This window comes from Puma concolor, chromosome E1 (assembly GCF_028749965.1).
Source record: "Puma concolor isolate L17-30 chromosome E1, mPumCon1.1.hap2, whole genome shotgun sequence".
NCBI classification, from domain to species: Eukaryota; Metazoa; Chordata; class Mammalia; order Carnivora; family Felidae; genus Puma; species Puma concolor.
The window spans coordinates 59528500-59553494 of record NC_141680.1 but is presented as its reverse complement, the minus strand read 5'-3'; the positions used below and the strand labels follow the sequence as shown (position 1 = coordinate 59553494).

At 61.2% G+C, this 24995-nt stretch overlaps 1 protein-coding gene across 2 annotated transcripts in view; it reads right to left on the bottom strand.

Annotated features, from left to right (window-relative positions):
- SEPTIN9 (septin 9) overlaps window positions 1-24386 on the bottom strand; it is a 148924-nt gene extending 124538 nt beyond the window's left edge. The window contains exons 1-2 of one of the 2 annotated variants that reach the window (XM_086688167.1): window positions 24256-24386; window positions 7590-7646 (exon numbers count right to left, since the gene is read on the bottom strand). In XM_086688167.1, the coding sequence (XP_086544293.1) occupies window positions 7590-7646; window positions 24256-24274 (76 nt within the window). In that variant the 5' untranslated portion in view covers window positions 24275-24386. The remainder of the gene's footprint in view (window positions 1-7589; window positions 7647-24255) is intronic. The other variant, XM_086688169.1, reaches the window with a different exon arrangement.
- Between the last annotated feature and the right edge of the window lie 609 nt (window positions 24387-24995).

The following is a 24995-nucleotide window of genomic DNA, read 5'->3' as shown; positions in this document are numbered from 1 at the left end:
GCAGTCCCCTATGTCGCAAGGGCGTCTTCTTGGGGGGCGGGGGACGCCCAAGGGCAAGCACCTCCTCACCCCACCCCCCAAGCAGAGCCTGGAGGAAAGCCCCAAAAGCGGCCCGCATGGTGACGGAAGGTGAGGGCAGTGTCTCAACCAAGGGGGGGTCCGACAGGCTGAACAGTGGCCCCCAAACACATCACAACCTAATCCTTGTAAAGGGGACCTTATTTGGAGCGTCTTTGCAGAAGGGATTAAGTGCAGGATTTTGAGATTAGCCTGGATTATCAGGCTGGGTCCTAATCATATGGGGGGGGGGGGTGGGGAGGCGGGAGAGATTTGCAGACAGTGGCTTTCAAGGCTGGGTGCGGCCACAAACAGAGGGGCCGCAGCCCCCAGGAGCAGCAAGAGGCCAGAGAAGGATCTGGCAACCCTGCCCTCACCTTGCTCTCAGGCGTCCAGGTCCACAACCTGGAGAGAACTCACTTCTGTGGTCGTGAGCCACCGAGTCTGTGGCCGTTTATTACGACAGCCCCAGGAAACACACCCAGACACCATAAACCCAAGAGCCAACATCCCCATATAACGTTTTCCGGCCATTACATTTCATTCTAAAGCATTACGTTCAACCAACCATTAACAATCCTTGGGTTAGAACAGTGGCAATCGTGGGGGCTTTGGGGTTTATTCCTTCAGTCTCTTTTCTGATTTTGAAGAAATACTCTGTACTGTTTTTTCTGCTTATAAACGTAATCTTTGGTCATCGCACTGGATTTAGAAACTGCAGAAAAGATATGAAGAAGAACCCCTCTAATACCACACGAGACTCTCGGGCACCAATTCCCGCTGGGGCCGCGCAGGCCCAGGAAGGCCCCCCCTCCCCGAGACAGGCCAGCTGGCGGAAATTCGGGCTAGGCCAGGACACGGGGCGGCCTCGTCCATCCAGGCCGCCTCCTGCAGGCGCCGGGCGCACGGGCTGTGATTTCAGAGCCGTAGTTGGTGCAGCTGCTAAGCACAGCTGACCTGGGGTTTGTCCCCGGCATAGTTTGGCTCGACGTCCGTCCGTCCCCCCCACCACCATGCCTAAAAATCCGAGCATTCTGGCCCAAGCAGGGGATCATTTGAAACCAAAAACCTGGCAGCACCGATCGGCTCCGAGGAGGCCCGTGTGAGTCATGAGCCAGCTCAGAGGCCAGGCGCAGAGGTGGGGTGAGGCCAGGCCGGACCTGCATCCCCGAAGTGGGTTCCCCACATGGCTCCATTATCCTCGTCTGTGGTTACATAAAACCCGACGCCACCCCCCCCCCCCCCAGCTTAGAATCTGCCGCCGCATTCTAAGCATACGAAAGGCGGTGAGCGATGCCAGTGAGGGGGCAGGCTTCCTTTAACCCAGCACTGCCCGGATTGGACACCTGCCACCTGGGGGAGGCCGACCCCCCAACCCCCCCCCACCCGCCCCGGGCCATAGCTTTGGGAAACTGCCTGGAGCAGCCAGCAAGTCCCAGCCCCCTCCAGCCAGCCCACGTCCTGGGGTGGGCACCAATGCACAATAGCTCTTTCCAGACGGTTCTCAAGATGGTGCCTCGGTCCTTCACCCCCCTTCCCCCACCCATAGATGTGTACCTGCCATCTGCCTGCTCCCAGCCACCTTCTTTTCAATGTCACCATCACCAGCGAGGGGCCTGGTACAGGGTGAGGCCTGTCTTTAAAGATACCGCCCTGCACCCGCTGGGGAGGGGACGCCCAAGCAAGAGGCGCTCCCGGGGTGCCCTGAACGCCTGCCACCGGGCCAGGAGGATGATTCTGATGGTGCAGGCAGCATCGAGAAGGGGCTGACAGGACCGACGGGGCCTTGTTCCCCGCGCCCCTTCTGAGGAGGGGCTGTGAGGAGGTGGGGGGAGAGGAGACACTCAGAAAGGAAGGTCACATTCTGAGGCTCTGGGCTCACACTTTCCACCCCCGCTCACCCCCCTCCCCCAGCACGGATGCCTGCGAAGCCTCCATAATCGACTCCGAGCTCCCAGGGAACTCGCCCTCTAAAAAATGACTTTTCCGTTCATTTCCCGCTCATCCCCAGACTCACCACTGGAGTCTGCCTCCCTGAGTTACAAGTAAAGGCGTTCCATCCTGACCCCCTCCCGCGGCTACCTTACCCGCCAGCAGAGCGGGCAGCCTCCCTGAGCAACACAGATTCCGGGCTGGGGCCGGCCGCATTCCTCTCCGGAACCTTCTCCCCGCTTTTTATCGTGCGGCCAACTTTCGGCTGCTCCTGAGCAAATGCAACCTGGCTACTCTCTGCCCTTGGGCCGGCCTGTTGCTTTGGGAGGAAGGGAACCAAGACGAGAGGAGACGGGGGAGGGCAGCGGCCCAGAAGGGCCTCACGCTCAGCCAGCCATCCCAGGCTGCAGCCCGGCCGGAGCCGGCGCTCCGCTCCTACAGGAGGCCCCAGCTGGCCGTGTGGTGCAAGGGGGGCCTAGGGGTTTGGAGGCCAGGTTCTCGGTAGAGTCTGCCCCCGGGGCCCCGGGGTTGGAGCTTCTGCCCAGAACACTGAAAACTCCCCCAAAGAGCTGGTGTCTTACATTCACCGCTGGGAGCCCTACATTCTGCCTGCTCGGCAAGCACCCGGTAAACGCTCACTGGGTGAACAAAGAAGTTAAGGACCCAACACGTGGACTCTCCCGACCGGCGCTGCCCAACAGAACGTTCTGCGATGATGTAAATGTTCTATATCTACCGCATTCAATATGGCAGCCACGTGTGCCTACTGTTGAATGGGTTTCTTCCTCCTCCTCCTCCTCCTCCTCCTCCTCCTCCTCCTCCTCCTTCTCCCCGGAGACATCGCATTCTCCATAAATGTCTTCACCAGAAGACAAACAAAGAGAAAAGCTACTTTTCAGCCAAGGCAAAAGAAGGCGGAAACTTCTATTTTAAACTCTTTCTTTGGCCCATCGTCCCAAGCTTCTCCTATCGAGTTCAAGTCCACAGTATTTACAGCCTGCTAGCTATGTGCCGTAAGAACATGGAGCCCTGTGGGCGGGGAGGACTCCGAAACCCCCCAGGCCAGCAGGCTAATGGAGACTGATGGGCCGGGTCAAAGTTCCCACGGAGAGAGAACACCTTCAGAGACGAGAAGGTGCACAGCCCGTCCCAGAGCGTGGTCGTCAGATGGCCAGGGCACCCAGAGCGTGGAGGGAGGAATCGGGAGAGAGGGCCTGGAAAAGGGGGCCGGGCCAGGCTGGGAAGGGTCATGACCACCGTACAGGGGTTCCGTTTAGCCTGTGGGGAGGAGTGAACCAAGGTTTCCTTAATAGCAGGAGGATCATGACCAAGTCTGTTCTGAATAATCACACGGACGGAGCCTCTGGCCCAGGCCCGGGCACACGGCCGGGTCTCAGCGAAGGCCACCGAATGCTGACGGGACCAGGGCAGCCTCCGTGTGGAGAAGGGGTGCCATGAGGAGGGTCACCGAGGCCTGACCAGGTCCAGGCCAAGAGGCGGCCATTTGGGGAGAGGGGGGGTTGACAAGAGGGTGCTGGGGCTGGCGCAGAGGTCAAGGAGACACAGATCTCTTGCTTGAGTACCTGGGTGGATGGTCAGGCCGAGACGTGACAGAAACAAAGGAGAAGAGGTGTCACTGCATGGGCAAGGGAGTACTACCGAGGGGAGCCTCTGAGAGCCCAGGGTCCTGCCCACGGTCAGCCAGGCTCTGGCAGTGTCTTCCTCGACCGGCTCCCTGCCACAGAGGCACGCCGTCTCCCTCTTGCCCGTGGGGCCACAAGGATGGCGACGGGGCCCTGCAAACAGCTGGGCGTCCTGCACGTGAGGCTGAGGGCTCACTGGGCCTGGGTCAAGGAAGGGGTGCGTGAGCCTGGACAGAAAGACGGGCGGGGAGGGAGCGTCGGAGGAACCCGCCCGAGATCCCAGGGGGCACCCGCTCGTGAGGCGTCCCCCGTGAGGGCAGAGACACAGCCCCCATCCACCCACAGCGGCCCAGCGGGAAGGCGCGTGAGGTTCCCGTAACGAATCGCCACAGACAAAGGGGCTTAAGATAACAAAAGCGGGTTCTCGCCCGTTCTCTCTTCTTCTGGAGGCCGAAGTCCAAAATTAAGGCATCGGCGGGGCCGAACTTCTTCCAGAGGCTGTGGGGAAAACCCTTCCGGTCTCTTCCAGCCCCAGTCCCGGCATCCCCCGGAGTGGTCACCTTACTTCATCTCTGCCTACGTCTTCACGCGGCCTTCTCCCCCCGTGAACGTCCCCTGTGTGCCATGTCCCTTCTTGGAAGGACCCCCAGCCGTGGGGTTTAGGGCCACCCTACCAGGAGCAGAACTCCATCTCGAGATCCCCAACCAACGACGCCCAGAAGAGACCGATGTCCAAGTCAGGTCACTCTCTGAGGCTCTGGGTGAACGTGAATCCTCAGGGGACACGACTCAACCTCCTACAGGAGGGATGAGGCCACCAACCTCAGAGGTGTCTGAAGGAGGAAGAGAAGGACCCAGAACACACACGACGGGCAGAAAGAGAAGGCTCTGAGGGATCCCGGCCGGGGACAGTCGGGCAGGCTGGCGGGCCGGGCCGCAGAAGATGAGGGAGCTGACCGGGTGCGCTGTGGGAACCAGGGCAAAGGTTGGCCCGAGACAGTGGCCCAGGAAGCGGCTGCCCAGAGACGCTGCTAGAGGCCCAGAGTGTGGGAAAAGAAACCGGAAGGCCACTTGGGAGGTCTGAGTGTGGGCATCCCCACGGCCCAGACGATCCGCCTGGGGTCACACACGTGGGCACGGGGACACGTGAGGATGTTCCCAACAGCGCCTGTAACGGAGGAACCTTCCGTGGAACCCCGGCAGCAGGCCCGTGGGTAGACAGGCAACTCGGCCTGCCCACACGGAGGAGCCCTCGCCCGCGGTCAGAATAAATGAACTAAAGCTACGTGGACCCTGCGTGGACAGGTCTCAAAGCCATCCCGTCGCGTGGAAAAGCAAAAAGCAGCAAACGGCCACCGCCCCCTTGGACACCCGATGTGATGCCGCTGGTCTTCAGCACGAGACCACGAGAGACCACACGAGACCGCGTGTGTTGACCACAGACACGCCCGACGGGGACCGGTTCTAAATTCAAACAAGTGGTCACCCTGGCGGGGGTGGGCATGGGGAGGGTCACCCCAGGGGTTCAGACTGCACCCGTGATACCCTATAGCTCACGCCGGATGGTGGGGGCACAGCCGTTCTGTTACTTTACTTTTCACATTTACGTGTCAACCAAGTTCTTTTTTTTTTTTTTTTTTTACTTTTTTTAACGTTTCTTTATTTTTGAGAGAGAGACAGAGCGTGAGCGGGGGAGGAACAGAGAGAGAGGGAGGCAGAACCCGAAGGAGGCTCCAGGCTCCGAGCTGTCAGCACAGAGCCCGAGGCGGGGCTCGAACTCATGAGCCGCGAGATCGTGAGCTGAACTGAAGTGGGACGCTTAACCCACTGAGCCCCCCAGGCGCCCCAGTACCAATTCCATTTTTATAAAAAAGAGCAGCGAGTGAGTGAGCTCGTCAAAGCGTTGACCTGGGTGTGGCTTGTGCCAGAAACGGCCGTCCCCAGCCTGGTCCCACACACAGCCCCGTGAAGAACCTGAACGAAAGCAGGCCTCTGGAGGACTCGGGGTCCAAGGTCCCAGACACGGGAGACCAGGCAGGGTGGGGGACAGGAGGTCAAGCTTCGGGGAGGGGAGGGAGGGCAGCGGCTCTCAAAGGGGATTCTACAAGGGTCAGAGGGGCAGGGCGAGGGGGCTGAGAGGCTGGGGGTCCAGGGCAGGGCCCCGCCTGGACCGAGGTCTCAGCTGCAGGACGGCAGGGCTGACATTAGGAGCCAGGGAGACGAGGAAAGGGTGTCCCGGGCCGGAGCCCACACAGGCCCCCACAGAGAGGATTCCGTGTGTCAGCAGGCGGTCCCATGCGAAACCCAGATCACCGACTTGCAGCTCTGGGCTTTGGCAAATTATGCCTTAGGCTTCCAAGTGGAGCCGTGCTAGCGGCTGCCAAGGGCTGACGGCACAGAACTGGCCAGTCTGAGCGCGGGGAGGCGCTGGCCAGAGGAGGCTGCGTACACGCGGCCCGGGGCGCCAGTCTCCCAGGACCTCAACCCCCGAGCTCAGGAGCCGGTCTCCAGCCCGTCACAAGACCAGGCCCCCAGACCCAGCCCCGCTGGCGGAAGGGAGGGAGACCGACCGAGAAGCGGCCCAGCTGCAGAGGCAAGGGGTCCCGGAGAAAAGTTCCCCAGGAAGGCAGAGGCGGCCGGGCGGTCCAGTGGTCAGTGGCCTGACATGGCCCCGGGTGGGCGGAGCTCCTGCTTAACCACGGATGTGAATCATTCGGCCGCCCTGCAGACCTCCAGCCGGGCGTCACCCTTCCCTTCCCACACCCGGCCCCATCCTGCACCACACGGGGCCTCAGACACAGCCGTGTGGACGTCCCAGCCTGTACAGACACACCCCGCCGACACCACCACCCCCATTCCCTGCAAAGAGCTGCCCCTGGCCTCCCCACGAGCCTGGAGGTATCCCACCCACGGGCAGGTGACACCTCTCCCCTCGGGGATGTTTGCGCTGGCCCTGGAAGTAGGCGCAGGAACGTCTGGGCAAGGAATTCTGGCGTCGCCAGAAAGATCTGGCTGCTAGCTACATGAAGACCTTAGCTGGAAGTTCGTCTAACATAAAGTAGTTAAGGGGGCGCCTGGGTGGCTCAGTCGGTTAAGCGTCCGACTTCAGCCAGGTCACGATCTCGCGGTCCGTGAGTTCGAGCCCCGCGTCGGGCTCTGGGCTGACCGCTCAGAGCCTGGAGCCTGTTTCAGATTCTGTGCCTCCCTCTCTCTCTGCCCCTCCCCCGTTCATGCTCTGTCTCTCTCTGTCTCAAAAATAAATGTTAAAAAAAAAAAATTTTTTTTTAATAAATAAATAAATAAAATAAAGTAATTAAGGAATTCTATGCAAGCGACCGGACGAATAAAATAAACTTAATGGATTCTTCAGACGGTCAACAGTCACGTGTAGCTAGCGGCCCCTACACGGGACAGCGCAGACGCGGGACCTTTCCAGCATCACAGGAAGTGCGACTGGGCAAGGCTAGTCTCGGAGGTGGGACGCGGGCTCTGGGAGAGGCGAGTCCCTTCGTCTCCGGGCCCCGACATCCTCCTTGAAAGGGGGCCACCAGCATGAACACGCACAGAAAGAGCCAAAAGAATACCTTGGCCGTGACCATCATGAGCCTGCTAACTTGATACTGGTTACCTATTCGCTCTGTCGCGGGAGCACCTTCCCTTCTGCAGGGTCACAGGGGGCAGGCGCAGGGGTCACGGGCCGATTGGCTCAGAGGCGCTCAGAGTCAAAGCCGCCCTCCCGAGGGCGGCCCGCCCTCGGCACCCCGCGCCTTCCCTCCGTGCTACCTACAGACGGGCGGCTGCCCCAGCCCCTGGCGACACGCCTCTGCCGGGCCCGAACGCGACCTGCATCAGAGCCATCGAAGACGGTGTCTCCCTGGACAGCAGGGGAAGGGCCCTGCTCACCCGAGAGGGCCAGGCCGCAGAGAGGGCAAGGCCATGACTGAACACACCGCTTACCTGGGCCCGTGGGGTCGCCAAGCTTCCGGAGACGGTTGCTGGAGGTCCGCGTGACTCCTAAAGACAGGGGCAGAAGGCACAGGTCACACACGGCCGCCGGCGGGTGGTTAGCACCGGGCACGCCCTCACTTCTGCTCCTACAACGGGCTCCAGAACCAGAAACCAGAGGTCCTCGTCCTCCCCGGCGACACCCAGGCCCAGCAGCCACCCGCAAGGACAGCCGGCCACTGGCGGCCACCGGGCCAGGCTCTTTACACCCATTTCTCACCTAACTCTCACCGCTGCCTTCTGCAGCCGAGTTTCAGTCGGGTCGAGGAACTTGCCCGAGGTCGCACAGCTCCTAGGAGTTGAGCCCAGAATGAACCCAAGTCCGTCCAACTCTAAAATGTGGGCTTGGCCCAGTGCATCAAACCATCCTGACTGCCCGCGGGACGGTGAGGGGTGCTGGCTCCCGGTCAGGCACTAGTCACCCCCCTGGGATGGCACACGTCGATCTGCATCGTGAATTGGGATCTCCCCGCACCAGGGTCCCTGACGCCACCCCCCCTCCCCCCCACTGCTCTGAGGCTGGGCAGGGCCGGGCTGGATCCGGGAGGGTGGAGGACGAGCGGTCCTCCCCCACAGCCCCCAGCGGGGAACGAGAACGGAGCCCCAGATTAACACCGCCTCGTGCCGCACACGCTCCATCCCGGCACCCACCCCTCGGGCCAGCGCGTGCTCCCCGGAGAGGCGTACGGCAGGCAAGTCCCGACTCGAGGAGATTTGCGGAGGTGCTAAGCCGAGCCCAGCCGAAGCTGCCAGGAAGGATATCCACGGGAGGGGCAGGGGAGCGTGCTACCGCGGCCAGATCACGGAGCTCTGGCAGCGTGCCGCCCGGGCAACCGGGCCATCCTTCGGAGAGCCGCAGGGACACCCCAGCTTGGCCGGCAGAGGCCCTCCCCACAGACGGCAAGATGAGTGGGGACAGGACCCACTCATCAGGGTCAACCCGGAAACCTGCCCGCAGCCTCCGCCGTCTGACAGCCACCCAGGATGCCGGGGCCAGAGATGCCCGCTCCCGTCTCGCAGTCTTCCGGAGAGGCTCTCACAATGCTCACTCACTCATTCGTCCCACAAACCACCCCCCCCGACACTGTGACCACCGGGAAGCGGAGGCAGCCGGCACTGTTCCTGAAGGTTCCAGAGCCCCACACAGGGTGACCCACAGACCTGGCTTCGTGTGCAGCTCCCCGGGGACACCCATGCTCTGTACGTCTGAAGACGGTGGATTTAGTGACAGCAGAATGGGCACAGTGCATCCTGCAGGGTCTTTCTTACCTGCCGCTAAGCCCAGGCCTCTTTCTAGGGCTGGGGAGGACCCCAGGATGTGCCCCAAATGTTGAACCCACACCGAACAACACCAAGAGACGCATGGACACGAGACTCAAGGGCCTGGAGTGACCAGCGAGGCCTCTGGGAGGCAGGGACGACCAAGTTGACCCTCGAAGGAGGCAGGGAGGAGGGGGGACGCTGTGAGGTCACCACCGCTTCCGCTCGCGGAGGCTCTATGACCACTCCCCGCGCACCCCACGACGCAGGTGCCACCAGGGCCATTTCAGACAAGGGAAGCGAGACCTGGAAGGCCCCCCCGGCCCGCCCCAGCCACGTCGGCGACCTGGTGGCCGACTCTATGTGTCATCATGACTGCATCCCCCGGTGCCCAGGTGTGCAGCCGAATGTGATCTCTGGGTGTTTCTGGGTGAGGTTAGTGTCTGGATCGGCGGACTGGGCACAGCAGGCCGTCCCCTCGGCGTGGTGGGTGCGGACACGACCGAGGAAGGGGGTTGCTCTGGGCCTGATGGGAACACCGGTCCTCTCCTGCCCACAGGCTGGGACACACGGCGTCGGCCCCCCTGGTCCTCGGGCTGAACTGCGGCACCGGCCTCCCGGGGTGCCCAGCTTGCAGCCGCAGCCCTGGGGTTCCTCAGCCTCCCTCATCACGTGAGCCCGTTCCCCGCTGCTCTGTGACGTCACCCGGCAGACACGCGAGCACCCCGGGTGCCCGGCCACCCCGATCAAACGTCTGCTCACCGCCGAGTGATGGAAACCGTCCCTCCTCGACTACCGCCCAGAACACGAGGATTGCAGGCCACCCCTGCCCGACGAGGCTGGACGGCGGCCTCAGGCCCTTGGGGGCGGGAACGTCCCGCACGGGGCTTCCAGAACTGACTGCTCCCTTCAGACCCGGAGAGGGTGGGGCCCTCAGTGGCTCTGGTGGGCTCCCCAGGGCTGGGAGCGGCGGGAGGGAGACGGGCCCTGCCCCCAAGGCTGCTGAGGCGGGAGTGTGGGCATCCCCAGCCTCCGACGGCCACCACGACGGTTGTGAGCTCTCTCCACACGCCTGAGTGGGAGCTACACTGCATGTGACAACCCACGAGAATGATCATCACCCCCCAACACACACACACACACACACACAATAAGCCACTCAGAGGTCCCGCCGTCGGGCTAAGAGTGGCACCAATGAGCCACAGCTGTGCCTGTAAATCCAGCAAGTCCCCAATATGGAAACAGTACGGGGTGAGGAACAGAGAAGGAATGGGCCCAACATTCCTGTGGATTGACTCACTTCCGGCTGCGACTCGCCCGGGGCCAGCTGGACGCCCACCCGTGCCCCTGTGGCGGTTTCCAGGCAAAGGTAGAAGGGGAAAGGACCCGTTCAGGCTCTTCAGCCACCCCCCCCCCCCCACCAGGGCGTCTGGTCCTCAAGCCCCATTCTGGGTTGGCTCCTCCCCGAGCCCCCGGGTGGGGCCAGAGCAACAGCATCTGTCTCAGATTTCTTGGGTGGAGTTTGTGTTTTATTTGTGCTGTTTATTTTTCCGATTTCCCCAAACACGCGGCTGGTGCCAGGCAGCCCCTGGCGCAGACAGGACGCCGGGCACGCTGCTTGCTGAGCCGGGGAGGTGGCGGGCCCGGGGTTCCCGCCCTCCGACGAACTCCCCGCCCGGGAGACACCCGCGGCCAAGAGCTACTGAAATCCAGCTCCCTGGACCTCATTCCTCGGGCCCGCGTCGGAGTCCGGCGAAGAGGGAGCTGGAAAGGCCTCCAGGACATCCAAGGGCTCCGCTGTTCCAGTTGAGAAGGGAGTTATTTTTATGCGATTTTAAAAGAAAACATATTCAGAAGGAGAGGAGGCCATGTGACACCCAGAGTTCACCGGGTGCGAGCCGCACACCCCGGGAAAATAACACCCCCCCCCATCCGTTCCAGCCTCGCCACTCCCCCCAGCCCCTCCCCCCCCCCCCCCGGGGCAGCGGCACGGGGACCAAGACGAAATGAGGTCACACGCCGTGGCACTGGGCACAGTCCTGAGCACAAAGGAAGCACCCGATAGATTAGACAATTATTACCATTGGCAGTAGGTTCATCACGGTCATAACAATTTTTAAATTATTATCGCTCACCTGCTGCATACGCCAACCTGAACCTGGGGACCTATAATTAGGAGCTAAGAGAGCTTGGCTGCCCAGAGCCGATGCATCTGAACGAAGGAGAAGTTGTAACCGAGGCCCCCGGCACGTTCTGGCCAGGCCGCTGCTATGCCCCGACCACCGCCAAAAAAAAAAAAAAAGTTCTTCCAGGAGCTCTACCTTACTCCCTCCCAATTCAGGGAAGCCCCCAGACCCTCCTGGTCTCCACAGCCATCTGCACGTTAGGGGAAGGTGGGCAGTTTTCTAGATCCAGAGAAAACAGCCAGGCTTTGGGGAGCTCAGACTCCGGGTGCTTGCCCTCCCAGACCCGGCCGCCCCAGAGACTCGGAGGCCGGGCCAAAGGCCGTTTCCCACGTGGGCACAAACTCCAGACCAGTGACCAACGCCAGCAGAGTGTGGCAGATAGAGTCCGCGAGATTGAAAGTCGCTTCAGACGAGACAAAAGTCAGCAGAGAGTGGAAAGCGGGACTCAGCCCCGGCCGGCGGCTCCAACAGAATGAAAACGCAGCATTGCAGAGCAGGAAAGAAGAGGCCAGAAGATGCGCGGGGCCTCCTCGGGCCTCGAGAGAAAGACGAGGATCCCACGCGAGGCTGGGAGAACGGGGATGGTCCACGAGGCGTTTTCCTCGTAGGAGCAGCGTTTGGGGTGGGGGCCGCCTCCAGGCAGCAAAAATGGGTCCAGGTAAAGCGCCTGGTGCCCCTCTCGCCCCTTTGCCACACTCCCCAGGGGCGGCACAGCCCGGGTGCCTGTGTCACGGAACTGGGGAGCTTGCCCGGGGAAGGGAGGGCAGGGTGCGAAGACATTTTATCTTTCCCTTCCAACCATGTTTTTGTGATGGAACCCAGGAAATTACAAGGTTGAAATGGTTAAACAGGCACTGAGGAACCTCACTAGACTCTCGAGTTAATATGTTATTATTCGTGATTATTTTTAATGACTGGAACACCACACGTAGTCTCAGAGCCGCTGCCTCCGCCCAGGATCTGGCGGCTGGCCCCAAGCCCCGCTGGGGTCGTGCACCGCCCAGACACCCTGACCCCGGGGGAGGGGACACCGCCCCCCTCCACACACACACACACGCACCCCGTTCTGCTCTGTGCCAACGGCGAAGGAGGTCTGGACAGGACCTTCCTCCAATTAAAAGTCACCATTTTCTCAAAAGGGAGCCTTGCAGGAAGAGGTCCGTTTTCAATAAAGAATCAGTTTTCAGTTTTTGCTTCAAACTCATGAGAGACTCTCAGGAAAGGACGGGGAGGTCCCGGCGACCTTGGCCCAGAGCTGCCTGCCCCTACCCAGCGGTCCCCTCCTCCTTCAAGCCCGGGGCGGGGGGGGGGGGTGGTAGGGGGGGCCCAGGACACACAGTCTTTACCCCCCTTTCTCCAAGCTCAAGTGCTCACAGAAGCTGTGAAGGGCTTCCCCCAAGTCAAGGTTGCAGGTGGGAGTAAAGAGTCAAATTCCAGGCTTATCTTCAGAGGAACCTGAGATAAGGAGATAACACCTCCTCCCTCTTCTCCTACCCTCTGCCCTTGGCCTTTGCTGCCAGGAAGTGTGTGTGCTCTGGACAGGTACACTAGGCACTAGGGAGGTGCGGATGCCCTCCTGATGGTGCCCCAACCACCACCCCACCCCACGCCCCTCAAGAGAACCTTCTCCCCACCAAGGCCGGCAGCTGGGGCTGCGGATCGAAGCAAACCTCAACGTATTCTCCCACGTGGCGAGCAATCCTTTTGCCTTTGGAAACGTGCTCGGGCAAGGGACGCAATACTGCGGGAAGTTCTGTTTTCTGCAAAGCCTCGGGCCTTGAAGCCAGGGGTCCCAGTCCCTTCTCGGACTCCCGCCCCCACCTGCCATACCCTCTCCGGTATTGGCGGTGCTCCCAGCCCACGGTCCGCCCGGCTACCAAGCGCCAGCGGAAGGGGCCGCTGGTTCTGGTGCGGTGCCCTCGGCCGCGGTTGCTGAGGCTCAGGGTTGGGGCCCGGCTGCAGGGCCGGAAGAGAAGGCCCCGGGCGGCGGCCGCGTCGCGGGCAAGGGCTCTGCGTGTGCGGCGAGGAACCAGGGCGCACGTCCTCCTCCAGCTCGGACCACATCTTCGGGCGGGTGTTCAGCCTGTCTGAGCATCTTGGCAGATGCAGACTCTGTGAAAGATCACTGAGTGCCTCCTCTGCACCGGGCACTGTCCAGGGAGCGGGGGACACGACGGTGACCCAAAGTGCCCTGGCTGCTCCTGGGGCCCCTCCACGCGGGCATCTGGCTCACACCTCGGGGAAGAGGTGTCACCAGATGGCCACGTCTGTCACACAGCCATCGGTGCTGACCAAGGACCCACAGAGCCCGTCCCTCAAAGGTTCACCAGCGGGGCATCTGGACTCTGGGCCCCACCCGTAGAAACTACATTGCCCTGTGAAATCCGAAGTTCAGGGGCGCCTGGGGGGGCTCAGTCGGTTAAGCAACCAACTTCAGCTCAGGTCACGATCTCACCGTTAGTGAGCTCGAGCCCCACGTCGGGCTCTGGGCTGACCGCTCAGAGCCTGGAGCCTGCTTCGGATTCTGTGTCTCCCTCTCTCTCTCTGCCCCTCCCCCACTTTCTCTCTCTCCCTCAAAAATAAACAAACGTTAAAAAAAAATTTTACATCTGAAGTTCAGATAAACAACAGATAATCTTCAAGCATCATCCCTTGCCCTCCCAGGCTCTCCTCTGAGTGACAGAAGAGATGCCGTCCACGGGACGAGGTCTCCAGGTCCCCCGGTCTGCCACCCAGCGAGGGGCTTGGGAGGAGAGCGGAAGGTGGGAGCAAGGGAGAAACGGGGTACCTCCTTCCCGCTCTCTCTGCCTTGGGAGGTCACGTCTGGCCTCTGCCGAAAGCTGCAGCCCCTGTCAGGCAGGCCCGCCTTCGTCCCCAGCGTCGGGGGACTCTGGACCGGTGACAGGACCTCCTCCCTCTGACCCTCCGATCTGGCAGGGAGGGGATGGGGGTGGCTTCCTGCTGCTGAAGATCTGTAGGTCGTCTCGGCAAAGCCACCGAGAAGGGCCCTGACAACGTGTCGACACGGTCAAACGTTCTTGCAAAATTTGCGAACCAGGAAATACCTTAAATCCAATCGGTTAAAATCCCTGTCTGTGTCCACTCTCAGCTCCTGCCCAACACACTCCTCCTGTGCAAGGAGCCACCGGAGGGGTACTGCCGACTGGGGGTGCCGGCCCAGGAGAGGTTGGATGGAAAGCTATGTAGCTGGGACTCAGCTGGGTTGCATTTACACAGCTCGCACCTTTCTGCGTCTACTTAGGTGACCGCTGGCCATTCCGCGGAGGGAGCCCAGTGATGCGCCTTCTGGTTCCCGTCCCCGCCCGTGTGCCGCGCACGGTCAGAGGCGCAGGGCAGGGGCGTGGCCCGAGTGCATGCCAGAAAAATGTGGGCAGAGGGGGAGAAGCAAGATGTGGCATGTATGGAGCCAGAAGCTCGTCTACGGAAAACCATTCCAATCACCAGACAGAGTTGTAAGCGGAGAATTCAGTTCTCGTCCACGTTGAATCAAAATGGCAAGTATCCCCGGCCAGGAATAAAGGTACAGTTATAAATGCCCTGTACTTTTATTTGTAAGGTTTATTTTTATTTTTGAGAGAGTGAGAGAGCGCACGCAAATGGAGGAGGGGCAGAGAGAGAGAGAAGGCGGTGGGGGGGGCAGAGCATCCGAAGCAGGCTCTGCGCTGAGAGCACAGAGCCCGCCGCGGGGCTCGAACTCACGAACCGCGAGATCGTGACCTGAGCCAAAGGGGGACGCTCCACCGACTGAGCCACCCAGGTGCCCCGCAATGTCCCATACTTTTCTGTGTCTTTCTTAAAAACAGAAATTATCTTCAAAATAGAATTTATCAGAATTCTTGTGTTTAGAGGGCAAAAATCGTGGCAATATCACAAACTGTGAAGTCACACTTTTTAATGCATCCCAACCACTGAAGATAAAAAAAATAAACTTTGAGTAACCAGGAAGATGAATGAAATTTCTCTTCTCTCTCTTTCTACCTCTCTCTCTCTCTCTTTCTGTTCGGAATAAATGATATGACCAAGTCCTCAGGTAAAAGAAGCCATCAGAGCGTGTAGCCAAAACAGTAGGAAAAAAAACCAAAACATTGCTTTGGAGACAGGACAAGTAGTTGATTGATAAAAGCATTCTTAGGTTTCTGGATTTTCTGGTGCTTATGGTATACACCAGCTGTTTAAAATTTACAGTTTGGGGGCACCCGGCTGGCTCCGTTGAGGCTGTGAGCTTGAGCCCCACGTTGGGCACAGAGATTACTTAAAAACTCAGATCTTTTTGGGGCGCCCGGGTGGCTCGGTCGGTTAAGCGTCTGACTCTTGGTTTTGGCTCAGGTCGTTATCTCGCGCTTCGGGAGTTCGAGCCCCGCGTCGGGCTCTGTGCTGACAGCTCAGAGCCTGGAGCCTGTTTCGGATTCTGCGTCTCCCTCTCTCCCCCCCTCCCCCGCTCACACTCTCTTTCTCAAAAATATATACACGTTTCAAAGAAAAGAAACAAAAATAAACAAACTACAGTCTTCTTTAAAAATAAAATAAACCTCGCAATGTGTTGTCACTTCCTCCCTCATCCTAAACAAGACATCACGTTCATACTTTTCAAGAGCTGTATACGCCCCACGCCACCTGGATCTGCCCCCGGCTGCCCCTGTCCGCCGCCCGTGTGACAAATTCCCCACCCTGAAGCCCTTCAGTTCCGAGTCCTCAAGCGATTTGTTTCCTGGTGAGACACCAGTGCAAACGGCCCACGCGGGAGACAGAAGAGATTAACAAAGGGCCGACGGACCCCCGGGAAGATCGAGGGTAACGTGGAGAATGGTTATAATCAGAAACTGCCGACCACGGCAAAAAGGGGCAGCAGGAAGGTGCCCCAGAACACGGTGAAAGGCTTCGTCCGTCTCCGGGCCCCGCTGCTTAATGGCCCCCGAGTCACCCAAAAGGCAGCGGCGTTTCATCCAAGCTTTGGATGGTGGTCCGAGCATAACCGGAGGACAAACCACAGAGAGAGGTGGGGTCAGGGGTGCAGAGGCCCGGGAAGGGCTGGCGAGGGGAGTCAGCACCCACAGAGGCCCAGCGGGCAGGCGGCGCTGTTGACCGGCCTGGAGTTCCAGAAGTCTCTGCGGGAGTAACCAGGCAGCAGAAGGAATGGTCATCAGGAGAGGTGACTGGTCACCTGGGGCGACTGGCCCCAAGACTAGGGCACACAGGCTGGCCCAAGGAAGCCAAGGGACACCTCCCAGGGTCCAGACGCACCTGTTCATGGGGCCAAAGGAGGGACAAAGAGAAGGGGGTACTCCTGGCATCACTCGCCAGCCAGAGACAGGAGTCAAGCCCTGTAGGCAAGCGGGCCAGTCTTTTCCTGAGCTTTAATAAAAAACATTCTCTATCCTCACATGGCAGGTAAGGGGACACTCTGGTCTCTTCCTCTTCTTACGGGACACCAATCCCACCAGGGGGGCCCCACCCGCAAGGCCACCTAAACCGAATTACCGCCCAAAGGCCCCACTTCCAAATACCACCCCCCTGGGGACCGGGGCTCGGACGCAGGGACTTGGGGTCGATGTTTCAAACACGCGAATCCTCGAAGCTCACTGAGAAGCAGAGCAGATGGCCCTTTCTGTTCTTCCAATGTCCTTACAAAACGCAGCGGTAGGAACCCTGGTCTGGCCACGGAGGCAAGCCCAGGAATGAAGGGAAAAGGGCGGCTGCGTGCGTGACGTTTTATGAAGCTAATTACCTGGAGAAATTTCCAGAAAGCAACAGCCCGTGTCCCACAGCTAGAAGCACACCTACTGTTAAGATCTTCGGCTCAGCACAGAACCCTCGACCGGAGTCCTGGGCCCACTCCCAGCCATCACAGAAGAGGCTGCAAGTCAGCAGCTAGGAGGGATGGCTACATCAACCACGGGACATCCACTCCGAGAGCCACTGAAGTTACAACTCTGGGATCCACGCAGGACATCTGACTTCGAGCGGAAGGAGCAGAATTAAAATGGTTTTTCCAGGGAACACGAGCCTCCTCTGATAATCAAATCAAATGATACGTGGGCCTGTGCGTGTGGCCAAGGGTGCACGAAAAGCAAAAATTATGACCGACGGGACTGAAGAATCTGTCCTTCCAACTTCCTGTTCACAACGGCCATAGGTTAGGAGCCAAACAAACAACCGGGGGGGTCGAAAAGGCAAAAGACAGAGTAAGAGGCACGGTGTTTATTTTTAGAAAGTTTTCCTTTAAGAAAACAACAACAGGGGCGCCTGGGTGGCTCAGTCGGCTGAGCGTCCGACTTCGGCTCAGGTCATGATCTCGCGGTCTGTGAGTTCGAGCCCCGCGTCGGGCTCTGTGCTGACAGCTCGGGGCCTGGAGCCTGCTTGGGATTCTGTGTCTCCCTCTCTCTCTGCTCCTCCCCTGTTCATGCTCTGTCTCTCTCTCAGAAATAAATAAACATTTAAAAAAATTTTTGAAAAAAAAAAAGAAAACAACAACAAAAAAGGTACACACGCAAAGGTCTGGCCGCTCAAGTGTCAACCCCCAGCTCCCAGGAAGCTGCGACCATCCAGAACGGACTAGATCTCCAGGGCTGAGGGTGTGCCGCAACTCAGCACCCCCCCCCCATGCCACCACCTCCCCCTCCCCCTCCCCGGCCTCACAGCGCCGCCTCTGTGTGCGATGGGATGTTTCTCCCCCACCTGCGTTCCCCACACTGTCTACACTGGGGCACCTCTGTGCAACAGAAGTCACGGTTTTGTTAGCGACTTTCACAAACTAACCCCCAAATCCGTCTGAAGTTGATTAGCCGGGTTCTTAACAGGCTGATCAGGAAGGCAACGGGCGTTGGATTTAACCCACTTCCAAGTGGCTTGGGTTACAGGAGCTTTATTCTCCCGCTGGGATCTGATCCCCGGTGGAAACAGGAGGCACGGTCCACCGGGAAGGCTGTGAAAGCCCCAGGATGCAGGTCAGATTGAGCCGCGGGCCAAGCCCGGGGCCGCCTGCCAGCTCGCCTCTGCCCAGCCCTTCCTGGTAACCACACTCCCCAGGAGCGGTCTCCAACCGGGGCAGGCAGTCACTGCCGCCTGCCTTTCAGCCGCTGCCCCAACACGCCTGGCCCGGCCGGGACAAGGGGCCCTGGCACAGCCCTCGGGGACTTCCACGGCTGCCGTGGCCAGCCCTGATTCCCAGGTGCAGCCTTGAGGGCCCCACAAGGCCCAGTCACCGCCTGGGCATCCCCGCACCACCCCTTGAACCGCCCAGGACGGGCAAGGCCTCTCCAGGAGCCAGAAAGGGGGCAGTGGACAAGCCCCCCCGCCGCCCTAGCTCGGCCCCACTCTGAAACCCCCAGCCAGGGAGGACACACGACGCGGCTCTCCGGGGGGTGTCAGTCAGCAAGGCAGAGGTCTTTCCCGCCCTCCTCGCCCCACCCAACACTGGGGCCCACACCTGCGGGCCGGGGTGGCCCTTGGGGATCCCCGTTCCCCAAGACGACAGGCCTCTGCAGGTGTGGAGCCAGCATCGCTGGGAGCGCGACCGGTGACGTGTGCTCCCGCCAGAGGAGGCGGGCGGCCGGGCTCGGGGCCACCCTGTGACCCGGATCATCTTACTGTCCCCGCCACTGCCCCTTTCCCCGCCCTGGAGGCCCGCAGGCTGCCAGCAGTCACGCTTCAGAGAACCAGGTCAGATTAGGACGGGAACAAAGCCCGGCTCTTACAGAGCTCCAAAAGGCCCGAGAGGGCAAGACGCCTGGGAGCCGCCACCCCCTTCACCACTGCAGTGGACCTGGGCGCCGGGTGGGGACAGGGAGATAAGGCAGAGAGAAACTGGGCTGGGAGCAGAGTACCACACTCAACCTTGGGGACCCGAGCCCAGGCCACCCTTCCCCAGCTGCAACGGAGGCCACCAGAGTGCAGGAAGGACGCTGGGAGCCCTTCCCAGCAACTCAGCAGCACCCGGTAGACCCTTCTGGAAGGAGCGACGGAACCCACAGGGAGAGTTGAAACGGGCCAGGAACCTCGGGGGGGACAGGCACCCCACAGCTCAGCCAAGGTCGCTCTGGGAGACCGAGTCCCTCATACGGTGGGCGCCGTGGTCTCGTGGGTTCTGTGTGGTCTTGTCTACAGGTTCCCAGGGGGCTGCACCGCCACTTAACCCCACTGATGTCCCCAAAGACCACCCCCCCCCGGCCACACCTAGAGCTGGGCATTCCTAGATAACAGTGCCAGCACAGAGGGCCGGGAACCCAGCCCGTCACCTCCCTCCACAGCGAGGCTCGCACCCCTGGGGCCTTGGGCCTCTCTCTCCAGCCCTCCCTCCCCCAAGGCCACCAGCTGGATCCGCCCCGGAACTGGCGCTCCTCACCCCTGGCTGGGCCCTGCACTGCCGTGGGCTGAACCTTCCTTATCGAGTACATCTTAGGCAAACTGCATATCCCACACAACAGTGCCCATGGACAAACAGCCTTGCGGAAATAACGTCCCGCCCCCAGGTCCCATCCACGTGGGGCGGCCTGGGGCGGGCAGGAGAGTCTCGCCAGGCTGCCCAGGGAGTTGCGGGGGAGGGGGCTGCCTTCTTCCTCCTGGGGTCCCTGGGTCTCCAGGTGAGATGTCCTCTGCAGACGCCCACCTGGGAGCTCCACGCCCGTGGCCGGCCCCCATTGCCACCTGGGCCAGGGCTCTGGGCCTCTGCTCCTAAGAGGCAATCTCACGTCCCCTCTGCACCTGTCCTGGCTTGGACACGGAGGCGGGTGGGCAGAGCGGGGCTTCCAGAAAGACGGTGGGCGACCTCCAACTTAGGTCCCTCACACTGGCCTCTCAGAACCCCGCTAGCCTGGCTGGGAGGTGCTGGTGGGCAGCTGTCTGTGAGCTGGGGCGAGCCAGAAGGCCAGGCAGGGAGGTCACCCCCGTCTCTGCGGGAGGCCAGGAAGAGGGACAGCCCCCGGTCTCGGGCTCAGTCAGCTCGCTCACATTTGTGGGGTTCGGGGATCCCCAAGTTCCGCGGTCCTGGGCACCAGCCCGCAGTAGTACAGGCTAACTGCACGAGGCAGCTCTTTCTCTCTGCACACGTCCCCAGATGAGCCAGAGCAAACAGGCCTGGCCCCCAGGAGACAAGGGACAGCAAGGACAGGGCAGGGGAAGGGGCCAGAACAGAGAAGAGGAAGAACCTTGTCCACGCTCACCCGGCAACCCAGCCACCCGGGGTTAGCTCACTGGGGAAGTGTTCTCGGAGGTTCTTCGCCCTTCCCATAAGTCAGCTCCTAGGGCACTGGGTGTGGAGAAGGCCGCCCACTCCGGGGCCCCGCTGCAGACGTAATCTCTCTAAGGCCATTGCCCTGGGGTCCAGCCTCCTACCCAGGCCTCTGGAGAGGTCACTACAGGGCAGAGCTTTTTAACCCCTGGTAGGCCAGGTACACCTCTGGGAATCTCCTCAAAGCCACAACGAATCTCCGAGTAATTCCCTACTGTGGCCGGTGCACACACGGACCAATGCCCACCCCCCTGTCCCCCGTTTCTGTGGCTCGTGGGCCTCAGGGAAGCACCTGTGCCACTGAGGGTTCCCAGGGGAGCCGGGGACACTGGAGGGCAAGGTCTGTGTGACCTGGTGTGCAGTGAGGAGCCCCAGACTCAGAACACCAGAAAACCCGGGGGACTCAGGCAGCAGGCGGCTGCAACACCGAGGGGCTGTGGGAGAAGCCTAGGCCTCACTCCCGGCCTCTAAAGCCGCAGAGGTGCGGGGAGGACCGGACAGCTCCTGGACTTCCTGGCAAAGGCAGGGACACGCGGCCTTCTCCTCCTTCCTCCTGCTGATGAGGACCATGAAGACAGGGGCGCCCGGGTGGCTCGGCCGGTTAAGCGTCCGACCCTCGGTTTCGGCTCAGGTCGTGTTCTCACGGTTCCTGAGTTCAAGCCCCGCGTCGGGCTCCGTGCGGGGCCTGCTGGCGCTTCTCTCTCTCCCCCTCTCTCTTCTCCTCCCCTGCTCTCTCTCTCTCTCTCTCTCAAAATAAATAAACTTAGCAAAAGTCACTTAAGAAAATAAAAGAATGATGCTGACCGTAGCCGCCAAGGTACAGAGCAGGCCTTTCTAGGCCTTTCTACGCACCAGCTCATGCGGTCTTCACAAGTCAGCGTCGACCCCATGTAACAAATGAACCAAGCGAGACCAAGTACCTTGCCCCGCAGTGAGGGAGGTGCCAGGCTCGGATTTAATTCCAGGAGCCCCACAATGAACCACGGGGCCACGCGGCCTGTAGACTGACATCGGTCCTGGCCCACTGGAGCCCACAGGGGAGGTGGGCCCAGGACAAGCCTGGAGCGGCACGGGAGCTGCTGTCCTAAAGCCCCATCTGGGCGTCTGCCATGTTCTCCACCTGGAAAGATCCTTTTTATTCTCCTACCTACTCACAGCTTCTCACTTCTCAAGGCCGCCCACTCAAACCTCCCGTCACGCCCGTGGTCCCCGCTTCCAGGGTATTGGGTAGCATCTGGAGCCCGTGTGGCGCAGGAACACAGACAGGAAGGGCATCATCCACCTGCTTCTTGCCCCTCCAGGGAGCATGCGAGCTCCCTGCAAGAGGGGACCACGATCTTTCCATCACCTCTGTACCCTCGCGGCCCTGCCTGTGCACGCCCAACACACGGTGTGTGTTCAACGAATGCGTACGGACCCAAGACACTTGGGATCCCCCCACAAAACATATCTTCAATTTTTTCCTCTTTCCAGGGGCGCCCGGCTGGCTAAGTTGGCTAAGCGTCCAACAGCGACTCAGATCACAGTCTCACGGTCCGTGGGTTCGAGCCCCGCGTCGGGCTCTGCGCTGTGAGCCCAGAGCCTGCTTGGAATCCGTCTTCCTCTCTGTCTTTCCCGCGCTTGTGCACACACCTGCTCTCTCTCTCTCAAAAATAAACATTAAAAAAAATTTTCCCCTTTTCAGACACTCCCGAGTACTCAAAGGCAGCTCTACAGAGAACACCATCATAATCATTCCATTTATTTCCGAGCCCGTAAATAGGTCCAGAAGCAACAATCCCACTCAATCCAGGAAAGAATAAAAGCCTTCTTCGTTGTCCTTGGATTTTCAATACTGGGGGATTTTTAACACCGTTTGAGGCTCCTTAATTTCGTGGCGTTCATGCCACGTAGGGGTCGGTCTGACTTCTGCCAAGCAGCCCTGTGGAACCGGGGCACCAGGGGAACAGGAGCGTGTTCAGAATGGGGCCGAGAGGCCACCCCGCCCCTGGGCCAGTCCCCTCCAGTCCGATCCCACACAACTACAACGGAGTGACCCAGCCCACCTTGGACCGCTGCCAGCAGGGAAACAAACTGGAAGGGGTCCAAGCCCTCCACGCACCCATCGTGCAGCACCCCGCCCCGTTAGGTACACACAGGAGCCACGGAAGCTAACTTTACAAGAGCTGGTTCCTACTCACCCCCATAAACTCTCCTTCCACTGACTGCACAAAGCTTCAGCTTTGTTGTTTTTATCTACCTGGGGGGGAGGCGGAGAAGGCGTGGAGGAGAGGAGAGGTCGAGCCAGCTTGGGGGGCCCTCTGGCATCCGTGTAGGACAGTCTCCCCAGGGAAAAAGCCAAGGACCTGTGACCTGGGAGGACCCCGATCACACCCACTGTCCAGACCCACCGGCAGGACGTGAGGTGTAAGGAGACAAGGGCAAGAACAAACAGGGGTCCCTGGGCCGCACGGGGCTAGTGATCCCAGGGAGAGGGCCTCACGCAGCAGCAATGCCCACAACCATCTCAAGTATTTGGAGCATGCTGGGGAGGGAGGCCGCGAGCCAAAGCCCAGGATATGCCACCTGGAAGCCCCCTCCTCCCCCACCATCACATCAACGCACCCACGCTTCCGAGATAGAGCCGGGTTAGGGCCGCGCTGTTGGCCACAAGGGGGTGAAACTTGACATTCTAAGCCACTGACCCAGAAGGGTATTTTAAAGGAAGTTCTGAGTAACCCTCTTTGAGACACGTTATTCTTTATTACTCATTTTGGTTCCTGAATGTGGAAAGCAGGAGACTGAGAAATGACCCACAGGCAGGGGGGTGGCCCAAATGGCCTCTTCGGTTCCCAGTGAGTCCCATGATTCCGGCTTCTTATCAGTAAAAATCAAGTCACGGGTCCCTGGCAGAAAACTTCATGTCCAAATAGATTAAGAACGCAGCTAGCAAGGTGAGCAGAGGGCAGATGCCACTGAATTCAGGGCTGAGGATCCTGCCTGGACCCTTTAGGGGTGAGGGGGGAACCACAAAGAAAAAAACAAGAAAAGAGAGAGGACGGAGATCTGGATTACCCTGCCCTGCCCTTCAGTGCTTGTGGCCTCAGTTTGCCCATCTGTGAAATGGAACTTCAGGGTGATGAGAGCCAGCGAGGCCTCCTCCACCCGAGTGAGGGCAGGCCCACTGGTGGAGTTAGGCTGGGCGCCAGGACGCGGAGGGCGCTGTGAGACCCACCGGATGAACCCTCGTTACACCCCCCCCCCCCCCCCCCCCCCCGCCCCCAGCGCTGCTGGGCGGTCCCATTTGGCGAACTTTCACGGCATCCGCCGGGTACAGGCAGTCCATCTGAAGGATGCTGCGCGGCCTGGACCACCAGCCCTGGAGGCTGAACCGGAGGAAATCTTCCACCAGCTCCCCCCTCCCCCCCCCCCCGCGCACACCGGGACCCCAAACTCCCCGACCCGCCGGCGGCGCCCGCAGAGCCGGCGAGGATGCAAGGGGCTAGGAGAGCGAGCAGGAAGTAGGGCCAGCCCGGGGAAGCGGCCCCCACGGCAGCCCCCTCCAGACCTCCGGGCGACCCGCGGCTGACGGCGCCAGGGAACCGTGGGCCAGGTGGGGGGCGGGGCCGGCCGTGCAGGGGTCAGAGGGCCCGGGCGCCAGGACCCCCGCCCCGACCCCCGCCCCGGTGTCCCGCACGTGCGCGCGGGCCCCGCGGCCTGGGAGCAAAGGGGGGCGCCGAGTCCCTCGAGGGGCTCAACGCCTGGCGGCCCCTCGACCCCCACCCGGGGTGGGGGCCGCGTCCACCGGCCGGGCGCGAACTCCCCACCCGCCACAACCCGCGCCTGAGTCCGGCGGCCCGCCCCGGCCCAGGTAAGGAGGGCGCGTCCCGCGACCCCGACCTCCCCCCCCACCCCCACCTCCCCGCGCTCCGGCCGCGGCGCCCACCTGAGTACGACTTCTTCATGGTGCCGCCGCGGCCGCCGCTCCCAGGAAAGTGTGGCTGCGGGGCCGCGGGGCGCGGGCTCCCGGGTCGCTAATCCCGGGCCGGGAGTGCGCGGGGTGGGGCGGGAGGAGGGGCGGCCCGGCCCCGCCCCCGGGCCCGCCCCCGCCCGTGGAGGTGCGCGCCCGGCCCCGCCCCGCGCTGCACCTGGCGCGGCCCCGCCCCCGGCCCCCGCCCCGCGGCCCCGGCGCAGCGTGTCCGACGGTGGGGGGTGGGGGTGGGGGCGCCCACGTGGTCCGCGCAGGGCCCCACGCCGTCCCCCAGCGTGGAGGGCTGGCTGCGGGGGCGTCCGGCCACCTCCCTGCCCAGGGGGCGGAGAGGGCCAGGTGGCCCCGGGAGAGGAGAGAGCGCGGGCAGCGGCCTCGGCACGGGCGGGCCAGCCCGGGGTGGGGGGACTGGGGGGAGGCGGTTACACAGGCTTAGTGGACCCGGGCAGGGCGAGCGGGGAACCTGTCCCTCCACCCTCTGGTAGTCAAAAGCGCAGACTGCAGTGACTCCTCCGATGAGCCCATCTGTAAAATGGGTGCGTTGGATCCGATCATTTCCCTTCCGTCTGAGAAACATTGGTCCGCTTTGCGCCAGGTCCTGTGAGGAGGGCGGACACGGGGCGCGCGCCTTTCCAACCCGCTTAATACACGCAGTGATGCGGGCGCGCGCGTCCTGGCAAAAGGTGTACAGAAGAATT